Source organism: Mobula birostris, chromosome 9 (assembly GCF_030028105.1).
Source record: "Mobula birostris isolate sMobBir1 chromosome 9, sMobBir1.hap1, whole genome shotgun sequence".
Taxonomy (NCBI): domain Eukaryota; kingdom Metazoa; phylum Chordata; class Chondrichthyes; order Myliobatiformes; family Myliobatidae; genus Mobula; species Mobula birostris.
The window spans coordinates 15409446-15435634 of NC_092378.1; the positions used below are offsets into that span (position 1 = coordinate 15409446).

Below are 26189 nucleotides of genomic sequence, written 5' to 3' on the forward strand. Positions count from 1 at the left end.
GCTGCTAAACGATCATCTTCAAGTTCTGCACTTCCTACCATTCTTCAACCACATATTAGAAGTGTGGAGTGGAGTCAGATAGAGCTTCTAAGTCTGTTGCTGCTCAATAGCCTTTTAACCCATCAGTACATGGAAAACGCAGAAGAAATTGCTATGTTCAGAGGTCAAAGGAAATACCTGATTGCAAACTTGGGTTGAAGTAAACAAAGACATTTAATCATCTCATGTAAAGTCATCACAGAGTACAGCCAATGCCATTGAGGCCAAGCTTCCTATTGAGTGGTGTGATTGCCGTCCTTGTGTTGCATACACTGTGCCCTCGTAAAAGATGTGGCAGATACTTGGGAAAGGGAACATTATGGCGCCCAGCGACAGCATCAGGGTGAAACCCTCAGCGAAAATGAGGTGGAGCACAATCAGTTAGTGGTTAGCACAACACTTTACAGTACCGGTGACCCAGGGGCAAGTCCCGCTGCTGTCTATAAGGAGTTAGTACATTCTCCCCGTGACCGCGTGGGTTTCCTTCAGGTAATCCAGTTTGCTCCCACAGTCCAAAGACACAGCAGCTGGGAGGTAATTGGTCATTGTAAATTGTCCTGTGATTAGGTTTGGATTAAATCGGTGGGGGGGGGGGCTGGGTGGTGCAGCTTGAAGGGTGGACTCCGCACTGTATGTCAAACAAAGGGAACTACGGCAGCAGGGACAGGAAAGAAAAAAGCATGTGACCTGATTAGAAGCCCATAAGACCCATCGGTGCTTGATGGGCAATACCCAATCACAATAAGTGAGATCAGTTATTACCCTACCTGTCTGCTGGTCCCCCGGCTCTAACACACGTTATTACAATTGGGCGAGATCTATTCCTGTCTTCATGAGATCCTCCTGAGAAAAGAAAGATATCAAACAATATCCATTCTTGAGCTCTCCAAACCGATCCAACTGATAAACTGTACTGCCTGCAGAGTCCAAAGGCTAACTGGACCACCTTCACTACCTTAAGCATGTCTACGGCAAGGTATTAACAAGTGCCCCCACAAACTGAGGAAGATTTCTGGCAGCCAGTGCACACTTGCATGACAGGAAAACTAGGGTTAGGATATAGCCTGTAATGGCTTCCTAAGATTCAGTATCCTGCCCGCACACACCATCAAGCTCACAGATGTAGGAGCCCACTTGAGCGAGACACTAAATTATGATGGTTATCTGAGTAACTGTACATCAGAAAGCAATCAATACATGCAGAAGAGAAACCTGGGAGGAAAGAAAAATATAATCTTGTAAGGATTTCCTCACACGCTAAATAATTCAGAAGAGAAGAAGCTGATAAGTCACTTAATCTCTGTAGAGGCCTGTATATCACAATCAAAATAGCAGGCACAGCATTTACAGTAGACTTGGACCTGTTTGACAGAAGGGGACACATTAGTGATCCAAATCTACTGAATTAATACCATTAATTCATAACTAATGCTGGAATTTTGAAACATAAGTTGTAAATGCTGGTAACACTTGGCAGGTCAGGCAGCAACTGTGGAGGGAGAAGCAGAGTTGGAGACCCTTCATCAAGCAGGGTCCTATGGCCTGAATTTTTAAGATCGTTTCTCTTCTGGTTTATGTTGTCTCTTCCTTTTCCTCCTCTCCAAAGATAACATTTTGAACTTCTCAGCATTAGGAGGAGGAAATAACAGACTCAGCTCTTTGACCCAGTTATTTATCGGCAGATTTGGGAGATAAGCATTGTAGGCATAACTACAGTCACAGAACTATTTTTGAAATCCACTCAATCCTCAATGCAATATGCACCTTGCCACATGACCCACAAGATTACAAAGATATTGCTATTGTCTTGAGAATTAACTTCTTTGACAGGAATAGAATATTTTCACTTGCATTTCAGTTAATATGCACTAAAAACAGTCTGCTTTGATGTGTAAGGTCCCATCTTGTGGAAGAGTTTCGAGAAGAGCAAAATTGGTCTGCCAGTACCAATCATACCAACACCTAACATGAATGTCGTTTTCCAGAAATAAGCCAAATTGCGCCCCCCCCCCATCTCAAAATACTCTATTATTTTTATAAAATCAATTTGGTTGTGTCAGGTCCACCTGGCTTCCTTAACAGCGCAACTCAAAATCCCGACTTTATTAAAACCAGTTGCCATGACAACAGCCTCGATCTGCACTGGGGGAGATAAAAAAAAACATCAGAACTCACACTTGGATATCTGGAGTACCAGCTATTTTGACAAGATGGAAGAAGTCCAATTTATTCCTTGAAGCCTACGACCCATTTTCATAGCAATAAATCAGAGCATACTTGATGTAACAGACTTCCACCAGTCTAGCTCAAGGGATGTGCAAGAGGAGAAATCAATGCATACCAGAAATGGAATTAATAACCAAAGAGAATATTGAGCACTAACATTATTATATCCAAGAGTCTGTTTAAAACTTTATTTTCACCATAAATTATTCTGAGAATTTTGCATAAAGGAAATATAGTTTTCCTCCAAGAGGACCACAATCTCGTCATTGAGTTTGGAGGCTTACATGCTTCAGTGACCCAGAGAGCTATGCTGGCTGGGGACAGGGCTTTATGCTTTGGCTCTTGGTAGGGTCAGCCATATTAAGCAGATCGAAGGGTTAGAGGCCAGACTAAGATTGGTCCACTGGTCTTACAGGTTTAGGGGTTCAGCTCAGGGCTAACAACCCTGACTGGTCAAGCAAAATTGTTACGGAAACAGGAATGAAGAATCCTTCAACATCCGAATGTGACGGTATTCCTGACTCTCCATCTGGGACTTGCATGACTGACAGGAGTGAAAACTGAGAGAAAGCTACTGACATGATGAAGGAAGCCCTGAACACCACCAGAGATGGAGGACCTTCACTGCTGCCCTAAATACCAGTGGTGTAACGGGCAGCAATACATATAGATTTAACAATTTGTGTAAAAGGAACAGAGAAAAGAAACAGATTGTGAAAACCTCACTCCAAAAACAAACCAGACATAAAATAATGCAAGTTACAATGCACCAGTAAATGGATATCCTCACCTCTGATCACAAATCCGAACGTGTTGCCTTCTTTGTGCAAAGTCACTTCGACAGTTTTCAGGATAATACCGGAGCCCTGCACAGCTGATTGGAATAAATGAGAGTATCAGAACCATTGGGGAATGGATTTGGTAATACAGGCTGGCCAAAACCAAAGCTAATTATTTAAAAGAACATTGATTTGTGGCTCATTTCTTTGCATTCTTCGATTCCACTGGGTGTATCAAGGTCTTTGGTGTGAGCGCATTTGGCTCAGCATTATTACAAACATCATAGTGGTACAGTAGTTCAAAAGTGATTCATTGCTTTGGAATTGATTTCAACAACTCCTAGGACTTAAAGTCATTTAAAATTGTTTATGGTTCTCCCCGTCTTTTCCTTTATGCTGAAAACAAGTGGAACTCCCAAAGCATTTTCTGCTGCTTTTGGCATTCTATACTATCCACATCTATGTAAAGAGTCCTGGTGTGGATATAAGCATTTAACACAGAACTTAAGGGGCAAGAGTGCGACATACTGCTCTCGGGTTGCTCTGCCATTCAGATTCTTCATCACAGGTTCATGTTCCTATCAGATCCCTGAGTTCTGTTGTTCCGCAAGCCTCAACACACTTATCGGTTGGACACCCACAGCCTTCTGAGGTAGGCTATACTGGCGTCAAGGATGTCTTGCGGTGGCTGCAGAATATTCGAAAGGGGTTAACAGCCAGAGATCATGATACATGCAGGTAACAATGACATTGGTTTGAGAAGAGAGGAAGTCCTGCTAATTAAGTGTCATTAGCTAGGTAGCCAGTTAAAGGGCTGGACCTCAACAACCGGAATATCTGGATTACTTCTGGTGCCATGAGCTGGTGAGCAGAGGAATAGAAGAAAAGGTCAGATGAATGTGTGGTTGATGGGATAGTTCAGGGAGACAGACTGCAGGCTTCTGGATCAATGGGACCATTCCTGGGGAAGATAGGTCCTGTATGAGAAGGATAGCCTCCAACTTAACCAGAGTAGGACCAAAATCCTTGTTGGCCAGTTTGCTGGTATACTGAGGAATGTTTAGATTGAGTTGGCATGAAAGGAAGCTCTGAGTAGTTATTCTGATGGACAGATATAATCATCTATTGGAGAAACAGTTAATCAGACCAGTATGCAAAACAAGGGAGATGAATGGAATTCAAAGCTAATTTGTATCCATTTTAATGAAAGGAGAACAAATAGCAAAGCAGCTAAACTCAAAACTTAAATTAACATGAGACTCCACAAGTTTTGTGGCCATCACTGAGACACGGTGGAAGAAATGGCAGGATTGGCAACTCAATATCTCAAGATGTAGAATTTTCACATGAGCTAGGGGGAGAGTAAAATAAGAGGACGTTCTGCGCTGTTAGTCAAAGATTGAATTGGTTCAGTATGGAGTGCGAATAACTTAGAAAGGCTTTTCAAATAAGGCCATATGGGTAGAGATTAGCAACTAAATGGGTTCAAATAAACTCTTCTCAGGCTTCAAGCTGGGTACAGGTATCGATTATAACCGACGTTCTGAAGACCAGCTCTGCCATCTTCTTCTGGGATGAAAGACAGCAGAGGTTATCATCAAAACATCCGTTATAATCAATACCTGTACCCGGCTTGAAGTCTGAGAAGAGTTTATTTGTCATATAAGCCAGAAGAGCACTAGATCCTTTTTTTAAATGGGTTTAGTCACTTTCCAGTCATATATGACAGACCTGACGATAGTCAACAGGAGATACTTTATGTAAACACATATCGGAAAGATTCAACAAAAATAGGGTCATTGTGCTGGGAATTTCAATTTTCCAAATATTGGCCTCGGCAACACTGCTCAGAGGAGGATGAGATTTTTGAGGTATATCCAGTGGAAGTTTTTGATGGAGTATGGAGATAGATCTACAAAAGGAAGGAACTTTATTGGATCTTATCTTGAGGAGCGTAGCTGGCCAAGTGAAGGAATTGTAAGTAGGGAATCATTTTGGAGATCATGAACATAATGCACTACATTTTAAAGTGGTTATGGAAAAAGATAGGGAAAAACTCGTAATAAATTTGGGATAGGCCAATTACATTAACATATGAGAGGACTTGGCAAAGATATGTATATTGGAGTCACCTATTTGCAACCAGGTCTACATCTGCATAGTGGGATGTATTCAAAGGAAAAACTGCAGGAGCTCAAGGCCAACAGGTTCCTGTAAGGGTGAAAGACATTGGTAACAAAACACTGTCCCTAAGTGTTAAAGGATATTGAGATAAATGGAAGCATATGACAGACATAGGAAAGCAATAATGGGGAATGCCCTTGTAGCGAAGCACTTAAAATGGAAGTTAGAAAGGCTGAGAGACGTTACAAGCTATCATTGGCAGAGGCAATTAAAGTAAATTGGAAGGTCTTTGTGGGTATATTAAGGAGCAAAAAAAATAACCAGGGAAAATGTAAGGCCCACATGGGACAACAAGGCAATCCACATGGAGCCAGAGGCGGAGGTGGAGGTGGAGTCCTAAGTGAAAATTTCTCAGCAATATTCACCAAGGAAATGGACTTTGTGGTTTGGAGGATTCAGTGAAGGGGATGGTGAAAGTCTACTGCAGATCTCCATTAATCAAGGGAGGTAATCAATGCGTTAACAGGCTTAAAGAAGGATAAATCCCTCAGACCTAGGACCACTTAAGATTTATCTCAGGGTGCTATGGAAGGCAGGCAGGAGACTGCTGGGGCTCTGGTTGAGATTTTTAAACTTCCACTGAGGTCCTCGATGACTGGTGTGGCACAATACCATAGCGGTTAGCTTAACACTATTACAAAACCAGCCACCTGGGTTCAATTTCCACCGCTGTCTGTAAGGAGTTTATACCTTCTCTCCATGACATGTGGGAGATGTACAGGTGAGTAGTTTAATTAGTAACATGGCGTAGTTGTGTGGCACGGGCTCATTGGACTAGAAGTATATACCATGTTGTACTAATAATAAAACATTTAAAATAGACAATGATAAAAAAATTAAAAACAGACTACTTTCCCAAGTTGTATAGCTAAATAATAATCTAAAAAATAGACTAATAGTTCCCTTTTCAACAAAGGAGAAGGGAAAAAGTATAGTAACTACATACTTGTGAGCCTAACATCAGTGGTTGCTAAGATACTGGAAAAAATTTTAGGAGAGAATTAATGATGACTTAGAAAGGCAGGGACTAATCGGAGGCAACCAACACGGCTTTGTCAAGGGCAGATCCTGTGTGATCAAAGTGATTAAATTCTTTAGAAAGTTAATGTGGTAAACCATAAATATATATATATATATATGTGTGTGTGTTTGTGTGTGTGTCTGTCTGTCTGGACACACTCCTCTGCTGACTGCTCCTGTGGCTCCTCCCACAGATCCCTGAATAAAGGCGACTGTGCCACTGCTCCTCCCTCAGTCCGGGGCAGATACTCAGCAGGGACATGGACCATTTACTGCTAATTAAAGCCTTTCAGTATTAACTCTACTTCCAGTCTTTTGGAGTAATTGATAGTGCATCAGTTAACAAAATATTTTGATGTGGGCAGAGCTGTGGATATGATTTACTTGAACTTTAGTGAAGCCTTTTATAAGTTCCTGCATAGGAAACTAGCTTCTGAGAGATCCTGGGTAATTAGAACGAAATTTGGCTTGGCAACAGAAGACAAGTGATGGTGTAGGTTTTCCTCCTGGTAAACCACAGGCAAGCTGAACCCACCAAACTCACCTCTGTTCACAATTAGTTCTGTCATCCTCTCCCAAGATGCTCTCAGGTTTCACCAAATAATGCAGCCTGGTGACCTCTGTGACCTTGAACCAACTTTCCTATTTCCATCCCTCTTCCACATCTTAAAATCATTTGCTTCTATCTATTTCAACCTTGTACTACTACTACCATGTCGACTCAGGCCTAGGGGCTTTGCTTACTCCAAAATGTCTGCAAAGTCCTCATCATCTTCAAACCGATTGCTCCTTTTATCTTCTACTGCAATCGAATTGCCATGCGTCTCAGGTACTATACCTGGATCTTATTTTAACCTAGATTTTCTTCACCATTCAGCTGTTATGTATGATTGATGCAGGTCCTGAATTTCATTATCTTCTTCTGCATTTTGAATGACCAACTTCATCGCTGACTTCATTCAAAGTCACATCTGTAAAGCTGAGTTCTACAATCTGCCCTATTTCTGAACTTATCCATTCAGGTCTTTGTAGGCACACCCCAAACCATGCTCTCTTCATTCCTTCATTGACAGTCATGCCTCGAGTTATCTGGGTTCCACCGTGATCTAGTCCTCTTTACATCTCCACTTCCCGATGTATCCTCAACACCAGTCATTTTAACCAAGAACTGTCATCTCTCTCAGCTCTTCTAAAAACGCCTGAGCCTCAACATTTAGAACATAGAACATAGAATAGTACAGCACAGTACAGGCCCTTCGGCCCACATTGTTGTGCCGAACCTCAAACCCTGCCTCCCATATAACCCCCCACCTTAAATTTCTTCATATACCTGTCTAGTAGTCTCTTAAATTTCACGAGTGTATCTGACTCAGGCAGTGCACTCCACACACCAACTATTCCCTGAGTAAAAAAACCTTCCTCTAATATCCCCCTTGAACTTCCCACCCCTTACCTGAAAGCCATGTCCCCTTGTATTGAGCAGTGGTGCCCTGGGGAAGAGGCTCTGGCTATCCACTCTATCTATTCCTCTTAATATCTTGTACACCTCTATCATGTCTTCTCTCATCCTCCTTCTCTCCAAAGAGTAAAGCCCTAGCTCCGTTAATGTCTGATCATAATGAATACTCTCTAAACCAGGCAGCATCCTGGTAAATCTCCTCTGTACTCTTTCCAATGCTTCCACATCCTTCCTATAGTGAGGTGACCCGAGCTGGACACAGTACTTCAAGTGTGGCCTAACCAGAGTTTTATAGAGCTGCATCATTAACTCACGACTCTTAAATTCTATCCCTCGACTTATGAAAGCTACACCCAATAAGCTTTCTTAACTACCCTATCCACCTGTGAGGCAACTTTCAGGGATCTGTGGACATGTACCCCGAGATCCCTCTGCTCCTCCACACTACCAAGTATCCTGCCATTTACTTTGTATTCTGCCTTGGAATTTGTCCTTCCAAAGTGTACCATCTCACACTTCTCTGGGTTGAACTCCATCCGCCACTTCTCAGCCCACTCTTGCATCCTATCAATGTCTCTCTGCAATCTTCAACAATCCTCTAGACTATCCACAACACCACCAACCCTTGTGTCGTCTGCAAACTTGCCAACCCACCCTTCTACCCCCACATCCAGCTCGTTAATAAAAATCACAAAAAGTCGAGGTCCCAGAACCGATCCTTGTGGGACACCACTAGTCACAACCCTCCAATCCGAATGTACTCCCTCCACCACCACCCTCTGCCTTCTGCAGGCAAGCCAATTCTGAATCCACCTGGCCAAACTTCCCTGGATCCCATGCCTTCTGACTTTCTGAATAAGCCTACCATGTGGAACCTTGTCAAATGTCTTACTAAAATCTATATAGATCACATCCACTGCACTACCCTCATCTATGTGCCTGGTCACCTCCTCAAAGAACTCTATCAGGCTTGTTAGACACGATCTTCCCTTCACAAAGCCATGCTGACTGTCCCTGATCAGACCACAATTTTCTAAATGCCCATAGATCCTATATCTAAGAATCTTTTCCAACAGCTTCCCCACCACAAATGTAAGGCTCACTGGTCTATAATTACCCGGACTATCCCTACTACCTTTTTTGAACAAGGGGACAACATTCGCCTCCCTCCAATCCTCTGGTACCATACTCATAGACAATGAGGACATAAAGATCCTAGCCAGAGGCTCAGCAATCTCTTCCCTCGCCTCGTGGAGCAGCCTGGGGAATATTCCGTCAGGCCCTGGGGACTTATCCGTCATAATGTATTTTAATAACTCCAACACCTCCTCTCCCTTAATATCAACATGCTCCAGAACATCAACCTCACTCATATTGTCCTCACCGTCATCAAGTTCCCTCTCATTGGTGAATACCGAAGGGAAGTATTCATTGAGGACCTTGCTCACTTCCACAGCCTCCAGGCACATCTTCCCACCTTTATCTCTAATCAGTCCTACCTTCAGTCCTGTCATCCTTTTGTTCTTCACATAAATGAAGAACGCCTTGGGGTTTTCCTTTACCCTACTTGCCAAGGCCTTCTTATGTCCCCTTCTTGCTCTTCTCAGCCCCTTCTTAAGCTCCTTTCTTGCTACCCTATATTCCTCAATAGAACCATCTGATCCTTGCTTCCTAAACCTCATGTATGCTGCCTTCTTCCACCTGACTAGATTTTCCACCTCACTTGTCACCCATGGTTCCTTCACCCTACCAGTCTTTATCTTCCTCACCGGGGCAAATTTATCCCTTACATCCCGCAAGAGATCCCTAAACATCGACCACATGTCCATTGTACATTTCCCTGCAAAAACATCATCCCAATTCACATCCGCAAGTTCTAGCCTTAAAGTCTCATAATTTGCCCTTCCCCAATTAAACATTTTCCTGTTCTCTCTGATCCTATCCTTTTCCATGATTTACTTTTCTCTGATTAACTCTCTGTAAAGTATTATGGAAGTTTCTTTTTCTGCACTATTATCATATAAATGTAAGTTACCTTTGAAAGAAAAATTGCATTTCAACTACAGCAGATGTACTTAAAATTGCAAAAAGTGAGCATAAGACACTGAAACCTTCTGCCTGTTGTTGTGAGATAATTTCATTCAAGTAGAGTGCATTTCATATCCTTTAAGATCAATGCAGTGATTAGCATGTAATGGTTTTCTGAGAATACAACAAAATATTCTCTGAGTGACCACTTTATTAGGTAAACCCATTTACCTGCTCATTAATGCAGTTATCTACTCAGCCAAACGTGGTAGCAACTCAGTGCATAAAAACATGCAGACACGCCCAAGAGGTTCAGTTGTTTAGACCAAACATCAGAAAGGGGAAGAAATGTGATCTAAGTGGCTTTGACCGCGGAATGGTTGTTGGTGCCAGATGGAGTAAATTATCTCAGAAACTGCTGCTCTCTTGGGATTTTCACGCACAAAAGTCTCTAGAGTTTACAGTGAATGGCGAAAATGCCTTGGTTACTAAGAGATCACAGGAGTATAGCCAGGAAGGTGACAGTAACTCAAATAACCACACATTACAACAGTGGTGTGCAGAAGAGCATCTCTGAATGCACAAGATGTCGAACCTTGAAGTGGATGGGCTGCAGCAGAAGATGACCATGACCATATACTTAGTGGCCACTTTATTAGGTATAGGAGGTACCTAATGAGTGGCCACTAACTGTATATATTAGACCTAAAAGTTATAATGACACTTAACTGTTACAAACATTTCTCTTTCAACACTTCAAACTTTCATCGAATACCTTGGTGTATTTTAACATACGTCTTAGACACATCACTACCAATCATTTGCACATGGCAGCAGGACACAGAAAATTTGAAAATCACCACAGCTCCTTTGAGACTAATGCAAAAAGGTGTAATCCTATAGGGGGGTTTAATTAGCTCGATTTGAAATGATCTTTTGCTGGAAGAAATCATCTCTCTGACACAGTGGTGTCAAGAAAACAACCTCTCCCTCAATATCGCAAAGACAAAGGAGCTGGTTGTGGATCACAGGAGGAATGGAAACGGGCTAACCCCTATAGACATCAATGGATCTAGGGTTGGGAGAGTAAACAGCTTTAAGTTCCTCGGCATCCACACCACCGAGGACCTCACGTGGTCTGTACGCACCAACTGTGTGGTGAAAAAGGCACAATAGTGCCTCTTTTACCTCAGACGGTTGAGGAAGTTTGGTATGGGCCCCCAAATCCTAAGAACTTTCTACAGGGGCACAATTGAGAGCATCCTGACTAGCTATTATGGGAACTGTACCTCCCTTAATCGCAGAATTCTGCAGAGAGTAGTACTGATAGCCCAGCGCACCTGTATTTGTAAGCTTCCCATGATTCAGGACATTTACAAAGACAGGTGTGAGAAAAGGACCCAAAGGATCATTGGAGACCCGAGGCACCCCAACCACAATCTATTCCAGCTGCTCCCATCCAGGAAACGGTACCGCAGCATAAAAGCCAGGACCAACAGGCTCCGGGCAGCTTCTTCCACCAGGCCATCAGACTGATTAATTCACGATGATTTGAGTGTATTTCTATGTTACACTGACTGTTCCATTTATTATAAATTATAAATTACTATGATTGCACATTGCACATTTAGATGGAGATGTAATGTAAAGATTTTTACTCATGTACGTGAAGGATGTAAGAAATAAAGTCAATTCAATTCTGCTTCTACAGCATGAAACTAACTGGTTGTTAAACAAAACATTGTTACTGAAAAGTAATTTTAGCTGTAGAAAACAATTTCCAATTTGTTTGAACCTTAAGTATTACCACTATAAAAATATAGTGCTACATGTGTGCAGAAGAATTTCCTTGCATCTTATTTAATAATGCCTTCAGTTGGAAATGATTGCTTGTAGCTGAAGATAAAGAAACAGACAGAAGTTCAGTGGGTTGAATTAGTGCCAATTTTAAGACAACACCAGGTGGAACAGTAATAGCACTATCAGTTCTGTGACTGTTTTTTCCAGGCTGATTGGTGAAGCAGTTCAGTCCTGAATGCACTTGTCTCTGCTGATTCAGTGGTGCCTGAGCAAGGAAGCCAACATCATGAGCAGTATGAGTCACAGAACAGAGCAACGTTATTGCAGCTCTGATTTGCTGACTGGAAATCCCTCAGTATGGCTCCTGCTGGAAGTTTGGGATTGTGATTGCCCCTTTGCACGGGGCAGCTTAGTGCACAGCATACCACGTCAGTAGGCTGCCTTATTGATCAATCTTAATGCACCATGGCACTTTTTCTGTCCGCAGGACTCTTGAAAGCGCAGATAACAGTCTTGCTCCTCAGATTATGCATTATGCTGGCATATCAACACAGTATTAAGAGAGCTGAAGGGAAATATTTAGTTCAGTGGCTCAACCACAAAAGGTGCCAGGAGTCCTGGTGAACTGATTCTATTCAAAACACACTTGAAGATCAAAAATGCAGTACTAAGCAGAAGTCTTAGACACATATATATGGCCAGAGTGCCTAAGACGCTTGCACAGTACTGTAGCAATTTTATGTAGTGCACTGTACAGCTGCAGAAAACAAAACAAATTTTATGTGAGTGATGATAATCATGATTCTTATATGAGTCTCTATTGTGGACTGAGAGTGGGAAGGGGGCAGGGAGAGGGGAATCATGGTTGGGAAAAGGGGAAGGGAGAGGGGAAGGATTGGGAAGCACCAGAGAGTCATTCTGTAATGATCAATAAACCAATTGTTTGTAATCAAATGACCTTGCCTAGTATCTCAGGACTGGGTGTGTCTGCACCTGTGCCAACCATACCCCCACCCGTGACACTCATCTGCCACCTGTCCCACACCTCTGCCATGGCACTCCACCTTCGCCATTCCCAACATCCCTTGCTCCCGCCAGATTTACAAACTCAACCTTCATTCCATGTTGACAGATACAGTACTGTGCACAGGTCTCAGGCACCCTAGCTGCACCATATGTGCCTATGACTTCTGCACAGTACTGTACATTGTTGTTACCATGCAGAAATGATCTAGCATGTTTCCTTGAGTAATACAAGAGAGTACATGTTAATTCTGTGCAAAATTTACAAAAGCAAAGAAAATAAAGGTTTGTATTTACATTGCAATTTTTATTTACACTTTCCACTCAGTTCATCGCAAAGTTATGTACATCTCATTACATACTTTTGAAGGGTAGGTAATGTAAGAAATTTGGTAGCCAATTTATACACAGCAAATTTCCACAAATGGCAATATGATACTGAGTAAATATTCATCTTCTGTCTGATGTTGATTGAACGTTGTGCACTGGTCAAGTCTCACAGTAGGTTTTGAGGCCAGGACTCTCTGACACAGACAAGACTATTTCCAATGAAGAAACTACTAAACACAAGAGACCTGCAAATTCCAGAAATCCAGAGCAACACACAGAAAATGCTGAAGGAACTTAAAGTTCAAAGTTCAAAGTAAATCTATTATCTAAGTACATAAATGTCAGCATATACAACTCTGAGATTCATTTTCTTCTGGGTATTTATAGTAATTACAAAGAAACACAATTGAATCAATGAAAAAACACACACAAGATGGACAAACAAGCAATGTGCAAAGGACAACAAACTGCAAATACAAAGACAAAACAAAACCCCAAAAAACCCAAAATGGTATTAATATATCAAGAATATGAGATGAAAAGTGCTTGAAAGTGAGTCCATAGGTTCATTGTTGGGGTGAGTGAAGTTATCCCCTCTGATTCAAGAGCCTAATGGTAGGGGATTGATAACTGTTCCTGAACCTGCTGGTGTGGGTCCTGAGAATCCTGTACCTTCTTCTTGATGGCAGAAACAAGTCAGGCCCTGGACAGTCATAAGTATAAAACAAGTAGAGAGCTAAGCACACAACCTTGTGGTGTATCTGTGCCGACACTGATTAAGTAGGAGATGTTGTTGCCAATTGAAACTGACTGGGGTCTGCAAGTGTGGAAATCAAGGAACCAGTTGCATAAGAGGTATTGACACGTAGGTCTTGGAGCTTATTGATCAGTTTTAAGGGTATGATAGTGTTGAATGCCAAGCTGCAGTCAATGAAGAGCACCCTGATGTATGCATCTTCACTGTCTAGATGTTCCGGGGTTGAGTGAAGAGCCACAATGAAAGGGCATCTGCTGTTGACCTGTTGAGATAGCAAGAAAATTGGAGTTGATCCAAGTCGCTCCTCGGGCAGGTTGATATGTTCCATCACCAACCCCTTAAAGCACTTCATCAACGTGGATGTAAGTGCTTCTGGATGACAGTCACCTGAGGCTGATTATCACATTCCTGTTGAACACCAGTATAACTGAAATCTGCTTGAAGCAAGTGGATATCTCAGATTGCCAAAGCAAGAGGTTAAAGACAGCAGTAGGTTAGGCAGCTTCTATGGAAATGAATAAACAATCAACATTTTGGGGGAGACCCTTAATCAGGACTAAAAAGGAAGAGGGAAGCCAGAATAAGAAGCTGGGGGGGGGGGAATAGAAGAAGCTACAAGGTGATAGGTGAAGCCAAGTGGGTGGGGAAGGAAGTAAGAAGCGAAGAGGTGACAGGTGGGAAAGGTAAAGGATTGGAGAAGGGAAGTGTTTTTAGAGACAATTCCCAATCATTCCACTCACTACCATGTTAATGAATGAAATGCCCACTGGTGATAAGTCCGTTCTCAGTCCAGGTATTACAATTGTTATTTGATCTTAAGATCATTGTTTTTTGTTTCCTCTGTAAAATTCACATAATGCTGTCTGTTAATGTAAAAGTTCAATGTTTATATTTACATTTCAAATATTAATATTTTGAAAGGGGCTTTAATGTAATTGAACAGTTGAATCCTTGGCTTTGTGCTACATCACAAAAGATGAAAGAATGTGTATTTGCCTTTTCAACAGACAAGTTCAGTTTTTAAATATGTCATTAACTTTATCAATCCTTAATCCAAGCTTTTCTATTGAAAAATATCAAAGGTACTTACAAACAGGAGGCAGTTCATATTCCACCTCAAGAACCACTCTCTCACCAACATTCTTCAGGAGACTGATGATTTCATCGTGCCTGAATTTTGTTAAGTTGATTCCATTGACAGATTTGATGTAGTCTCCAATATTTAACTGATCGCTTCTGTAAGTTAATGCCACAGTACAGTCAGTCTACATCATTGCTTTTTACAATGCAAACTTGAACATATTTATCTTCATTATATCTGTTCTTTTAACCACTTCTTGGAATGCACATTTCTAATACATCAGGTAAATTGAAAATACTTTAAAAACCCTTAAAATGAATAATTATCATACAATTAACATAGCCAGGAACTGTGATTTCCGAGCCGTTCAATACTCAGTCATTAATAAATCCTTTTGTTACTCCTTTGAAGATAGTCTTTTGCCTCATTAATTGCAAAGTGGATTGTCTCTTAATCACGACCAGACAAAGTACTGACAATAATGTTTGCAACGTGATAAAATACAGAGCTGGAAGCGTAAACCTAATGCACTCTGGGCTGATGTCAGCTTGATGTGCCTGAAAGCAACTGTGTATGTGACCAAATTATAATATTACAGTTAATGACAAGCCCCTACAATGAGATGATTTAGTATCATGTTAAATATTACTTGGAATATCTTTCCACTGCTTGTGGTGAAATTAGCATTAGCTGCTCAGCAACTAGGTGCTTTCAATTTGTCTTGCACGTGAACTAACTGGTTTGCTCAGCACTAAGAATAATATTCAGTTCTAAAAACCATTCTAAACATAACAGAAAATCAATTGCTGCTGCTTCTGATGTATTGAACTTCCTCTAGATAATGTGGAAATTATAAGCTACAGTTATTACATTTTTCCTACAGATTTCATTACTTAGTTCAATAAATTTGAACTATTAAATAAATTAAATTAATTAGTGAATAAATGCCTAGAAAAGCACCAATTGTCAGTAGTGCTAACCAAACTCCATTTCCTTATGTCATAAACCAGGCAAGAATTTAGCTTTTAAATGCAGTGCAGACAGACAATTCCTTTAGACCTGTCACCACAAACATATAATTAATTATGTGTTGCTCAAATCAATAATTATCATGTGCTGAAAACAATTAGCATATTTTCAGTTTCCTTCATAAAGATAACTCTGTAATGAAGCAGTTACACCTCCACGGCGCAGGCAGTTGGTGAGTGAAGTCCATGACATTTCAGAAGGTGAAATGATTGAGAAGTACACAACACTATTTCACAAAGACGCCGCACACCAGCCTCTGGTAATGAGCTCACTGACTTCAATTACCTTGCAGCAATTCCTCCAGGTCGTAGATTGGACACTCTGGGCTTGCCTTCCTTGTCTATTCCACCTGATACTGTGAGACCCAGGGTGCTGCCTTCCTTTTTCATCAACTCTACTATAGTTTGACCCATGAATTCTTCTGCAGAGAGAGCACAAAGACTGCCTTAATAACGGAGAGTTACAATATTTATTAATCCCTGGCTCAGAAAAAAAAAGTATTTCAGAATATTCTTTCACACAGAAATACAAAAGTTTCACCTTCTCCCCCTCCCATCAGGCAAGAGATATAAAAGTTTGGCAACATGCAGCACCAAGCTCAAGGTTAGCTTCTATCCTGCTGTGAAAAGAATCTTGAATGTACCTCCAACAATGACAGAATGAACATTTGACCTCTCAACCTACCTCCCCATGTCACTTGAGTTTTACTTGTCTACCCTGTAAAGCACCTTCAATGTAACTATGACACTATATTCTGCATTCAGTCACAAACAAGAGATAATCTGCAGATGCTGGAAACCCGAGCAACACACACAAAATGCTGGAGGAACTCAGCTTCTGCATTCAGTTATTTTCTTTTTGTGCTATCTTGATGTAGTTACGCATGGAATAATCTGCCTAGATGGCATGTAGACAAAATCTTTTCACATTATCTCTGCACTTTGATAATAAGCAAACAAACATTTTTTCTCCCTCATCTAAGGAATTGCTTCATTAGTCTGAGACCCTTTGATGAAGGGTATCATGGTTGTAGCGTTAACTTTGTTTCTCTTTCCACAGATGCTGCCTGACATACTATGTGTTTCCAGTACTAACAGGTTTTATTTCAGATTTGCAGCATCTGCAGTTCTGAAGTTTCATACATAGCTTGCTCAAATGCAAGTTGTGTGCTCGGCCCGCTACACACCACCCACAGCTTCTGCACTCTGCTCCTGAAGGTCGGCCTGCATGACGGCACGGCAGTTAGCGTAATGCTACCACAGCCCCAGCGATCACCAGCTGGGGTTCAATTCCCACCACTGCCTGTAAGGAGTTTGCAGGCACTCCTCGTGACCATGTGGGATTCACAGCTGACGGCTAGCGGGACAGACACGGCGGTCGAGAGAAGACACTGAGAGATGAGCTTGAAAGGCGACTGTACACTCAAAGCCTTTAGCCTTGCCTTCATTGACAGGCGGTTTACAGAAGGAAGGCTCAAGAATTGGTTTCTTGTGGTGAAGATGACAATAGATTTGAAAGAAAGAGGGACAATTTCCAGTTCAAAAAGAAAAATAATAACATCAAAAGAAGAGGGATAGATTTGAAAGAGAATTCAAAACCTCCACAAAAAGAGACTAAGAAATGTGAGAGCTCACAGTAGCGGGCAAGATTAAGCATCATGGGAAATTTGTTCGGTGGGATAGAGAGAGAGAAGCAACAGAGTCAGCCACACAGGTGGCTTCAACTTGAGCGGGAAAAGCATTGTCAGCTCCTGGCAATTGGATATAAAAGTCAAAGTGAAGGAGACAAGTGTAAGGCAGTGTCCTACATCAAAAAAAACTACATTGCTAATAGATCCTTGAGGAGTTGACAATTATATCAGCCAAGAGGAAGCGCTCACATTCCATTTGCGGTTGACCTCAAATGGGAGGTGCAAATGCCTATCAGTTGTCCATATCGGATCAGTGGCTGTTCGATGTAAAGGAAATGAGATATGCTGTGGATATAACAGTTAAGCACTTGCAGGTGAAGAGTTTAGTTGAAGATCAGCTGAAGAGGAGCAGATATTTTGCTTTCTCACACACGGCTTCAATACGGAACCCAAGGTTCAGATTCCTGCCTTGTGTCTAAGAAGCTGCTTGAAAAGGTAGGATTAAAGAAATGACCTTGTGGAGAAAGGCTTCACTGAGATTGGAACCCTGTTTCTGCACCGAAACTTTGCCTGACCAAGGGCAAAGCTGACAAAGCTTTAATGAAAGCTGACAAGGATCAGAAATTTGAAATAGTTCCTTTAGCAGGAGAGTGGCTTTTATTAAATCACTGCCTGCATGTCCCTTAGGACCAAAAGACCAGGCAACGAGTGCAGCCCGATACTTTAACCGCATTTGTATTTTTACCATGAGGCAATAGCACAACTTTACGGCCATGATTCACACAAGATTTATCAGTTTTGACAGTACTGCTTCCCGCAGCAGTCGCATTACGATTGCTATCTTTTCCCCTTTATCTCCTGAAGCAAGCAGGAGTAAGATATCTTCCCACAGCAGAGAGAAATGTACATTGGCAGCAGACAATGCTCTGTGACATGCTGTGAAGGCGAATGGAGCTGTCATGATTACGTAGATCAGAATGAATGTCACAGTCTGAGGAGGAAATCATTAGCCTGTCAAGTAAGAAAACCCAATAAACCGGCTGTAATGTTCTTCCGGAAATATCAGTAGCTGAGAAGATGATACAGTAGAACGGAACTCCCAAACCCCGCAGCACAGAGAGAGAAAAGAAGTACAAAGGAAGCCAAGCATTTTAGTTCCCATTCCCATTCTGACGTGTTGGTCCATGGCGTCCTCTTGTGCCAAGATGAGGCCCCCCCACCACAAGGTGGAGGAACATCGCCTTATATTCCGTCTGGGTACCCTCCAACCTGATGGCTTGAACATCAATTTCTCCTTCTGGTAAAAGAAAATTCAATCCCACTCCCTTCCTCCTTTATTTCCCACTCTGGCATTTTATCTCTTCTCACCGGCCTATCACTTCCCCCTGGGTCCCCTCCTCCTTCCCTTTCTCCAATGGTCCACTCTCCTCCCCTACCAGATTCCTTCCTCTCCAGCCCTTGAACCTTTCCCACCCACCTGGCTCCACCTTCTAGCTCCCCTCCTTCCCGTCCCGTCCCCCCCTCCCACCTTTTTATTCTGGTGTCTTCTCTCTTCCTTTCCAGTCCTGAAGAAGGGTCTCGGCCCAAAATATTGACTGCTTATTCATTGCCAGTGATGCTGCCTGAGCTGCCGAGTTCCTCCAGCATTTTTGTGTGTTGCAAAGAAAGCAGCAATTTAATGAAAAGTCCGAGCAGCAGCTTCTCAAGGGCATTAGGGAATGAGCAATAACCATTGGCCTTTGCAAGAATAGACTCATCCTATGAGTGCAGTTAAAATAGAAATATCTTCAGCTAGGCTTCAGATGAAGACAAACACAAAAAAAGCATGAAATTCAAACAAAAAAACTGCCAACACTGGAAATCTGTGAAAAGAGAAAACAGATATAACATTTTAGGTCTAAAGCCTTTCATCAGAACTGCTGGAAAGAGAATATGGTGGTTTTCAGCAGCAGCTAAGGTGGGGAAGGAATGGGTAAACAAAAAAACCTCTGATAGGACAAGGTTACGAGTTGACACGGCAGAATCAGGAGATGCTTCTTTATCCCTGTAATGTGTTGCTAATAACATGACTCTGGGACATGTCTAATACACCAGATACAAACAGAAAGAGGGTTAAAAAATACTTGAGCAAAAACAGAGAGAAATATTTCACTCTGATGCAGACATAAGGAAAAATCAAATTGCCTACAGTTGGAGGATTCAACATCGAGTCTGGAAAGCTAATTAGATGAAGGATGAGATGTTGCTTCCCAATCTTGTGTTTGGCCTTTGTAACCATGCAGGATGCCAAAGCCAGAGAGGTCAGAATGAGTGTGGGTTGGAGAAAGGAGGAGGTATCAGAGTTCTTTGTCGCTTGTGGACTAATCCCAAGTGCTCCACAAAGAGGTTTCCTAAGCTCCATTTGATTTTGTCAGTGCAGAGGAGACCACTTCTCCAACCATCTTCCAAAGTGCTGGAGCAAGCCAACAGTCTGAGAAGCCCTTTGGGCCACACAGCATCAGTGGAGGGAAGTAGAAAGTCGACATTTTAGTTAAGAACCCTCTGTGGCGACCCACTTTCTGGCACACACGAACCGGCTCACAACAGCACGCGCAGGCAGAGGGCCGGCCCCAAAAAGGGCGCCAGGCCATCTTCACCAGCAGGGGGAAAATCCTGCGCGCAGAAAGGGTCTGGGAATATGCATTCCCCACAGCAGTCCCGCCCCAGGGAGGGCGGGAACGGGAAGGCTTTAAAGCAGGCCGCTAAGTTTGAATAAATCTCTTTTCATCGCAACTCTAACTCACCGACTCCGTGTGGTTATTCTAGCGCTGTGTGTAGCACACCGCTACACCTCAAAGGTTTCAAAGGTACAATTTAATGTCAGAGAAATGTATACAAAATACCTCCTGAAATGCTTTTTCTTCACAGCTATTCACGAAAACAGAGAAGTGCCCCAAAGAATGAGCGACAGTTAAATGTTAGAACCCCAAAGTCACCCCCCTGACTCCCCTCCCTCCCGCCCGAAAGTGGCAGCAAGCAACAATACCCCCTTCTCCCCACTGGTAAAATAGCATCAGCTCCTGCCACCAAGCACTCAAGCATGAGCAAGGCAACAGCAAAGACACAGACTTGTAGTAGCCCAAAGACTACTTGTTCACCTGGTATTCAACATACTGCAGGTTCTCTCTCTCTCTCATGAGGGAGAAAGAGGTGTCTCCATTTTCACAGCAAGAGGGGAGACATATCAAACAACTCACTGGTTTACAATGTTAAAAGTCCGTTACGTCGCTTTTTTCAAACTCTATGCCCAAAGATCTCAAGTCTCTGGGCACACTGCCAAAGATGTTCCAGCTCCCATGACACACCAGTCTGGGACACCGACTTTCGGTCTGCCTGTCTCCAGAGCCCCGAGGTCTGAGGCCTCCAAAGGCAAGCCCAACTCTTAGGCCAAGCCCTCGGCATGCCGAACAATGGGCAGTTATGAAACTCCGCGAGTGGGTCCCATTCCCGCAAAGAACCATAGTCAGCATGTAACTCCAAGTCAGGGACTTCAAAAGAATCCCCCGAAAGGGAAAAATAGAAATATTAAAAATGGAAATAGAGCTGTTTCCGAAGACGCAAGCAAAGGAGTCACCATTTAGTGCCATCATCACTTCACTCCTCATCTAGGATTCCTCCAGATTCTTGTTCATTGTTCCAGATTCCAACATCCACAGTTACTTGTGTTTCCAGAGTGGTATATTGCAACTGCTATACACTAGATTTTGGGTAGTGGGGCAGAGATATGTCTCTACCAAAGGAGGCGTAAGGCGCTCCTTCCCTCCAATAACCGGCAGGTCACCCTTGGGCAAGGTGTAGCAACTGCTAAGGGTCAGGGTCACGTGAAGCCATGAGATCAGGTGGTGGATGGTTGTATGAGCAGATGGTGCATATCACAAGTCCTGGTTATGCGACCACTGACACCAGGCAGACTATCTCTGATGAATATTGATAATGGCTGGGGTCACCCGTCTTGACCAGAAGGAGGCAATGGCAAACCACTTCTGCAGAAAAAATTGCCAAGAACAATCATGGTCACGGAAAGACCATCGTCATCTATGTCTTAGGACATGGTGCATAATGAATGAACGATACTCAAAATTAGTAGAAATACCAGGTGGGATTTCCTGGCGGCCAGCCATTTTATCCCTATTTCGCATACCCATGTCCTCCTCTACTACCACGATGAGGCCACACTCAGGCTGGAGGAGCAACTCCTCATTTGCGTAGCCTCCAGCCAGAGACATGAATATTGATTGATTTAACTTCTGGTAATTTCTCCCTGTCCTCCTCCTTTCTTTTTCCAGTCCTCATTCTGGCTCCCTTCTTGCCCCTTTGCTTTTCCTCACCTGCTCATCACTTCCCTCTGCTGCCCCTCTTCCTTCCCTTTCAAGTTCAAGTTCAGCCTATTCTCATTCAACTGTACACTCGTATACCGCCAAACGAAACGTTCCTCCGGACCAAGAACGCAACACTGTACATATAACTCACACACATAACACATAAAGTAATAGTACCACAAATAAATTAAGAAATAATAAGACAAGTTAAAAAGCAAACAGTATACCATTGCTGGCGCTTCATACGTGATGAGACCTGAGTGGTGGCAGAGAGTTCAGTAATCTTACAGCCCGGGAAAAAAGGCTGTTTCCTATCATAACAGTTCTTGACCTAATACTATGGTACATCCTGCCTGATGGTAAGAGCTCAAAGAGATGGTTGGAAGGATGGGAGGAAACGTCAACAAAGCTAAGGGCCCTGCGTATGTAGTGCTCCTGATGAACATCTCTGAAGGGTGCAAGAGAGACCCCAATGATCCAATCAGTAGACCTCGCAATCCTTTACAGGGACTTACGGTCAGATGCTTTGTATCTCCTGTACCAGACAGTGATGCTGCAGGTTAGGATGCTCCTGTAAAAACTGGTTTGAATGGGGTGGAGCTGAGCAGGGAGCCTGACTCACCTCAATCTCCTCAGGAAGTGGAGACGCTGCTGTGCTCTCTCGACCAAAGCAGTGGTATTGAAGGACCGTTACGTGTACTCCCAGAAACTTGATGCTCCCAACTCCCTCCACAGAGGAGCCGTGTACCTGCAGTGAGGACCTTCCGAAAGTCCACGGTCATCTCTTTGGTCTTGTCCATGTTGAGACCAAGTTGTTGAGCTCACACCATTCTACAAGCTGCTCTACCTCCTGTCTGTATGCTGGCTCATCATCATTGCTGATGAGACCAACAGCTGCTGCCTCATCAGCGAACTCGATGCTTTGGTTTGAACTGGACCTGGCAGACAGTCGTGCATCAGCAGCATGACCAGCGGTGAGCTGAGCACGCAGCCCTGGTCACTGCTCTGCGTGATGGAGTTAATGATATTGCTGCCCGTGGTCCTTCTGTCAAGAAGTCCAAGATCCAGTTACAGAGAGAGGTGTTGAGACCCAATCAGGACAGCTCACTCACCAGCTTCCAAGGGATGATCGTATTCAATGCCGAGATGAAATCGTTAAACAAATCCTGGCATATGAGGCACATTTTCCAGGTGGGACAGGACGGAATGGAGGGCAGATGCCATGACATCATCAGCGGACTGATTTGAGCGATAAGCGAATGGGTAAGGGTCCAATATAGCAAGAAGATGGGATTTAATGCGATCCATAACCAACCACTCAAAACACTTCATTATTATTGAGGTCAGTGCCACTGGATAGTACTCTTTGAGGCAGGTTATTATTGCATACTTGGGATGATGGTAGCCACCTTGAATATTGAGGGGACAGTGGACTGTTCCAGGGAGATATTGGAGATCTCAGAATCTGTGATAACTGGGCTACACAGTGTCCTCAGCACCTGATCAGGTACAATATCAGGTCCAATATCAGGTCCTACTAGGATCTCCCTCACATTAACTGCGGCCAGACAGCACCAATGCTTTCTCCATGATCCACTCTCCTCTCCTATCAGATACCCCTTTCTTTACCCTTCACCTGTCACCTGACAACTTGTACCACTTCCCCTTCTCCCACCTTCTCATTCCGGCTTCGCACCACCCACCCCCACCCCACTTCCTGATAAAACGTCTCGGCCTGAAATATCGACCGTTTATTCCTTTCCACAGATGCTGCCTGACCAGCTGGGTTCCTCCAGCATTTGGCGTGTGTTGCTCTGGATTTTCAGCAGTGGCAGAATCTCTTGTGTTTATGATTTGCTAAAAGAATAAGTTTGGTGGAGCAAGAACAGGCTAAAACAATGAGTGTGCCTGGATAGCCCCAAGGATTAAATGTGTAGGGCTGGCAGACAGCGAGGCTGGAAGCAAACGGGGGTGGGGGGGGGGGAGAAAAGAGGCAAAATGGGGAATCACCCAGCAGGAGGAAGAGGTAGTTACGGAATCAAAAGAGCAGGTGAAAGAATCTATTGAGATGCACGACGCACTGAAATGGAACGATGATCCTGCACATTAATTACATTCCTGCAGACTGCTGGCAGTGACATGAAGAGTTAGCTGGGGAAGGAACCTCAACAAGTTATCCAGATCTCATCACCTCTGCTGTAACTGGCGTAGTAGTTGACACAGACGATGTCGGGAGAAATTTGGCCTTTCCCCAAAAGGCGTTACCTAGCAGCAAGAAGCCACGACGTAGTGAAGGCACTGTAACCTTTACATTTCTTGCACTGACTGTATGGAACCACTAACACCAGCTCTCTCAAAGTTAAAACTAAAAGGTGTTTTGGTGAGCTATTATAAGAAATGAAAGCATGACATACTGCTTCAAATAAATGCACCTCACATCTAGCACTCAAAGACACACTTGAGACTAATGAAGAGCTTTTACAATGTTTTGGCATCAGCAATTCTCTCCACTCAATATCACAATGGCTATCTTAAAAATCTCCTGCTAATACTAGGAGCAGATCTCAACTCATTTACCAGCTGTACATTGCTCCCCAAAACGGCTTTGCAGTTTGCGTCTGGTTTACTTCCATTTTCCACATGAAATGAATCAAAGCAAAACATGCCACCTCTTTCAGTTCACTCAAACAAATTGCTCTTTGTTTTCCTGGAGATATCTATTCTATTTCAGTGTTGCAAAGCCGATCTATTAGTAAGTAATCTGCCAACTCAGTAAAGTGAAACTACTGCTTAATGTTTTTATGTACAAGATCTGACATGTTACAGCCCCTGACTGTGATTCAGTTGTAAACTCATGCTTGAGGTATGTTGTTCACACCGACATCATTACTGTTCACCAGGGGATCAGTCGCACTGGATTACCTGGATTCTGGCATCTATTACTAATGAAGCAATGGTCGGACGTTGGAAAATCAAAAGAAAAGACAATCAAGCATTGTTTTATGAATTCTTTGACCAATCTGCAAGTGCTCGCTGAGGATTTAACAGTCAGGATGTATGAAAGTGACTCGTAGAGGAAACATTTTCAGATTTCCAGAAGGCATTTGAGAAGATTCGGGTGGTGGGGTGGACCTACGTCTCTCCCAAAGGAGGTAAAAGGCGCTCCTACCCTCCGCTACCCTGCAGGTCACCCGTGGACAAGGTGTAGCACCTGCTTGGCCCCTCAATCAGGGTCACATGAAGCCATGGGAGCAGGTGGTGGGTGGTCGTACGTGCAACTGGTGCACATCAGAAGTCCTGGTTATACGGTCACTGACATCAAGCAGACAACCTCTGAGGTGCGTTGATAATGGCTGGGGTCACCCATCTTATAAAGATACTGCTCAGAAGTAGGCAACGATAAACAACTTCTGTATGGAAATTTGCCAAGAATAATCAAGGTACAGAAGGAAGACCATGACTGCCCACATCATATGGCACAGCCCATGATAATGATGATGATTTGATAAGATGCCATGTAAAAAGATACTGAACAGGAGTGAATGAGGACATATGACCATAAGATATAGGACTGGAATTAGGCCATTTGGCCCATCAAGTCTGCTCTGTCATTTCATAACGGCTGATACATTTTCTCTCTCAGCCCCAATATTCTGCCACCTTCCCATATCCCTTCATGCCCTGACTAATCAAGAATCCATCAACCTCTATTTATTTTCTTTGTAATTTATTTTTTATTGAATTTCATCATCAAACGTTTCCATAAGATGTATTTCAGATACTGTATATATATATATCAATCATATAATCATATTTGTCACAAATCTCCACATAATATTTATCTGAGGTACACACTTATAGAAAGGAGAGGAAAGAAAGAACAATCGAAAGAAGAAAACTATGTACCGATGATGGTGTGAAGGGGTATAGACTAAAAACAATGATTAATTAATGGTCAATCATCTTGTGGGCACCTTAGCTTGCTGTTTTGGACAGTCAAAAAGAAGCTTTACCCAGCAACCGGTGACGTACTAGTCATTGTCCTCTAAAGATAGGCAAAGGCTCAAATAAGGAACTATCTGATCTTGCAGAAGCAGCTCAAGGTATAGCTAAATATGGGAAGTATAGTGTCGGGGCTGGAATGTTCTGGAGAAAAGGGGAAGGGTCCGAGTGAGGAACTGATGGGTGAGCTTTGGCTTAAAATGATTATAACTACCTGACCAATGATTATCTTACATCTAATTGTATCTTAGCATGTGATTGAAATGATTCTAATATTATCTAAACTTGTAATCGTAAGATTTCCTGCTACCTGATCAATGTTATAAATTGTGGAGAACTGTGTAATTCGGGGCAGTGTCTGGACTGGTTCTTTTGGGAGATCAGTCTGTAACTTCCCCCATAGCATGCTACGAGTAAAGAATAAAGGCTTGAAAAAGAATTACG

General features: G+C 42.9%; 1 protein-coding gene across 3 annotated transcripts in view; it reads right to left on the bottom strand.

Annotated features, from left to right (window-relative positions):
- grip1 (glutamate receptor interacting protein 1) overlaps positions 1-26189 on the bottom strand; it is a 344038-nt gene that overhangs the window by 98606 nt on the left and 219243 nt on the right. For all 3 annotated transcript variants that reach the window (XM_072267520.1, XM_072267518.1, XM_072267519.1), the window contains exons 3-6: positions 16041-16176; positions 14736-14881; positions 3056-3139; positions 807-882 (exon numbers count right to left, since the gene is read on the bottom strand). In XM_072267520.1, the coding sequence (XP_072123621.1) occupies positions 807-882; positions 3056-3139; positions 14736-14881; positions 16041-16176 (442 nt within the window). The remainder of the gene's footprint in view (positions 1-806; positions 883-3055; positions 3140-14735; positions 14882-16040; positions 16177-26189) is intronic.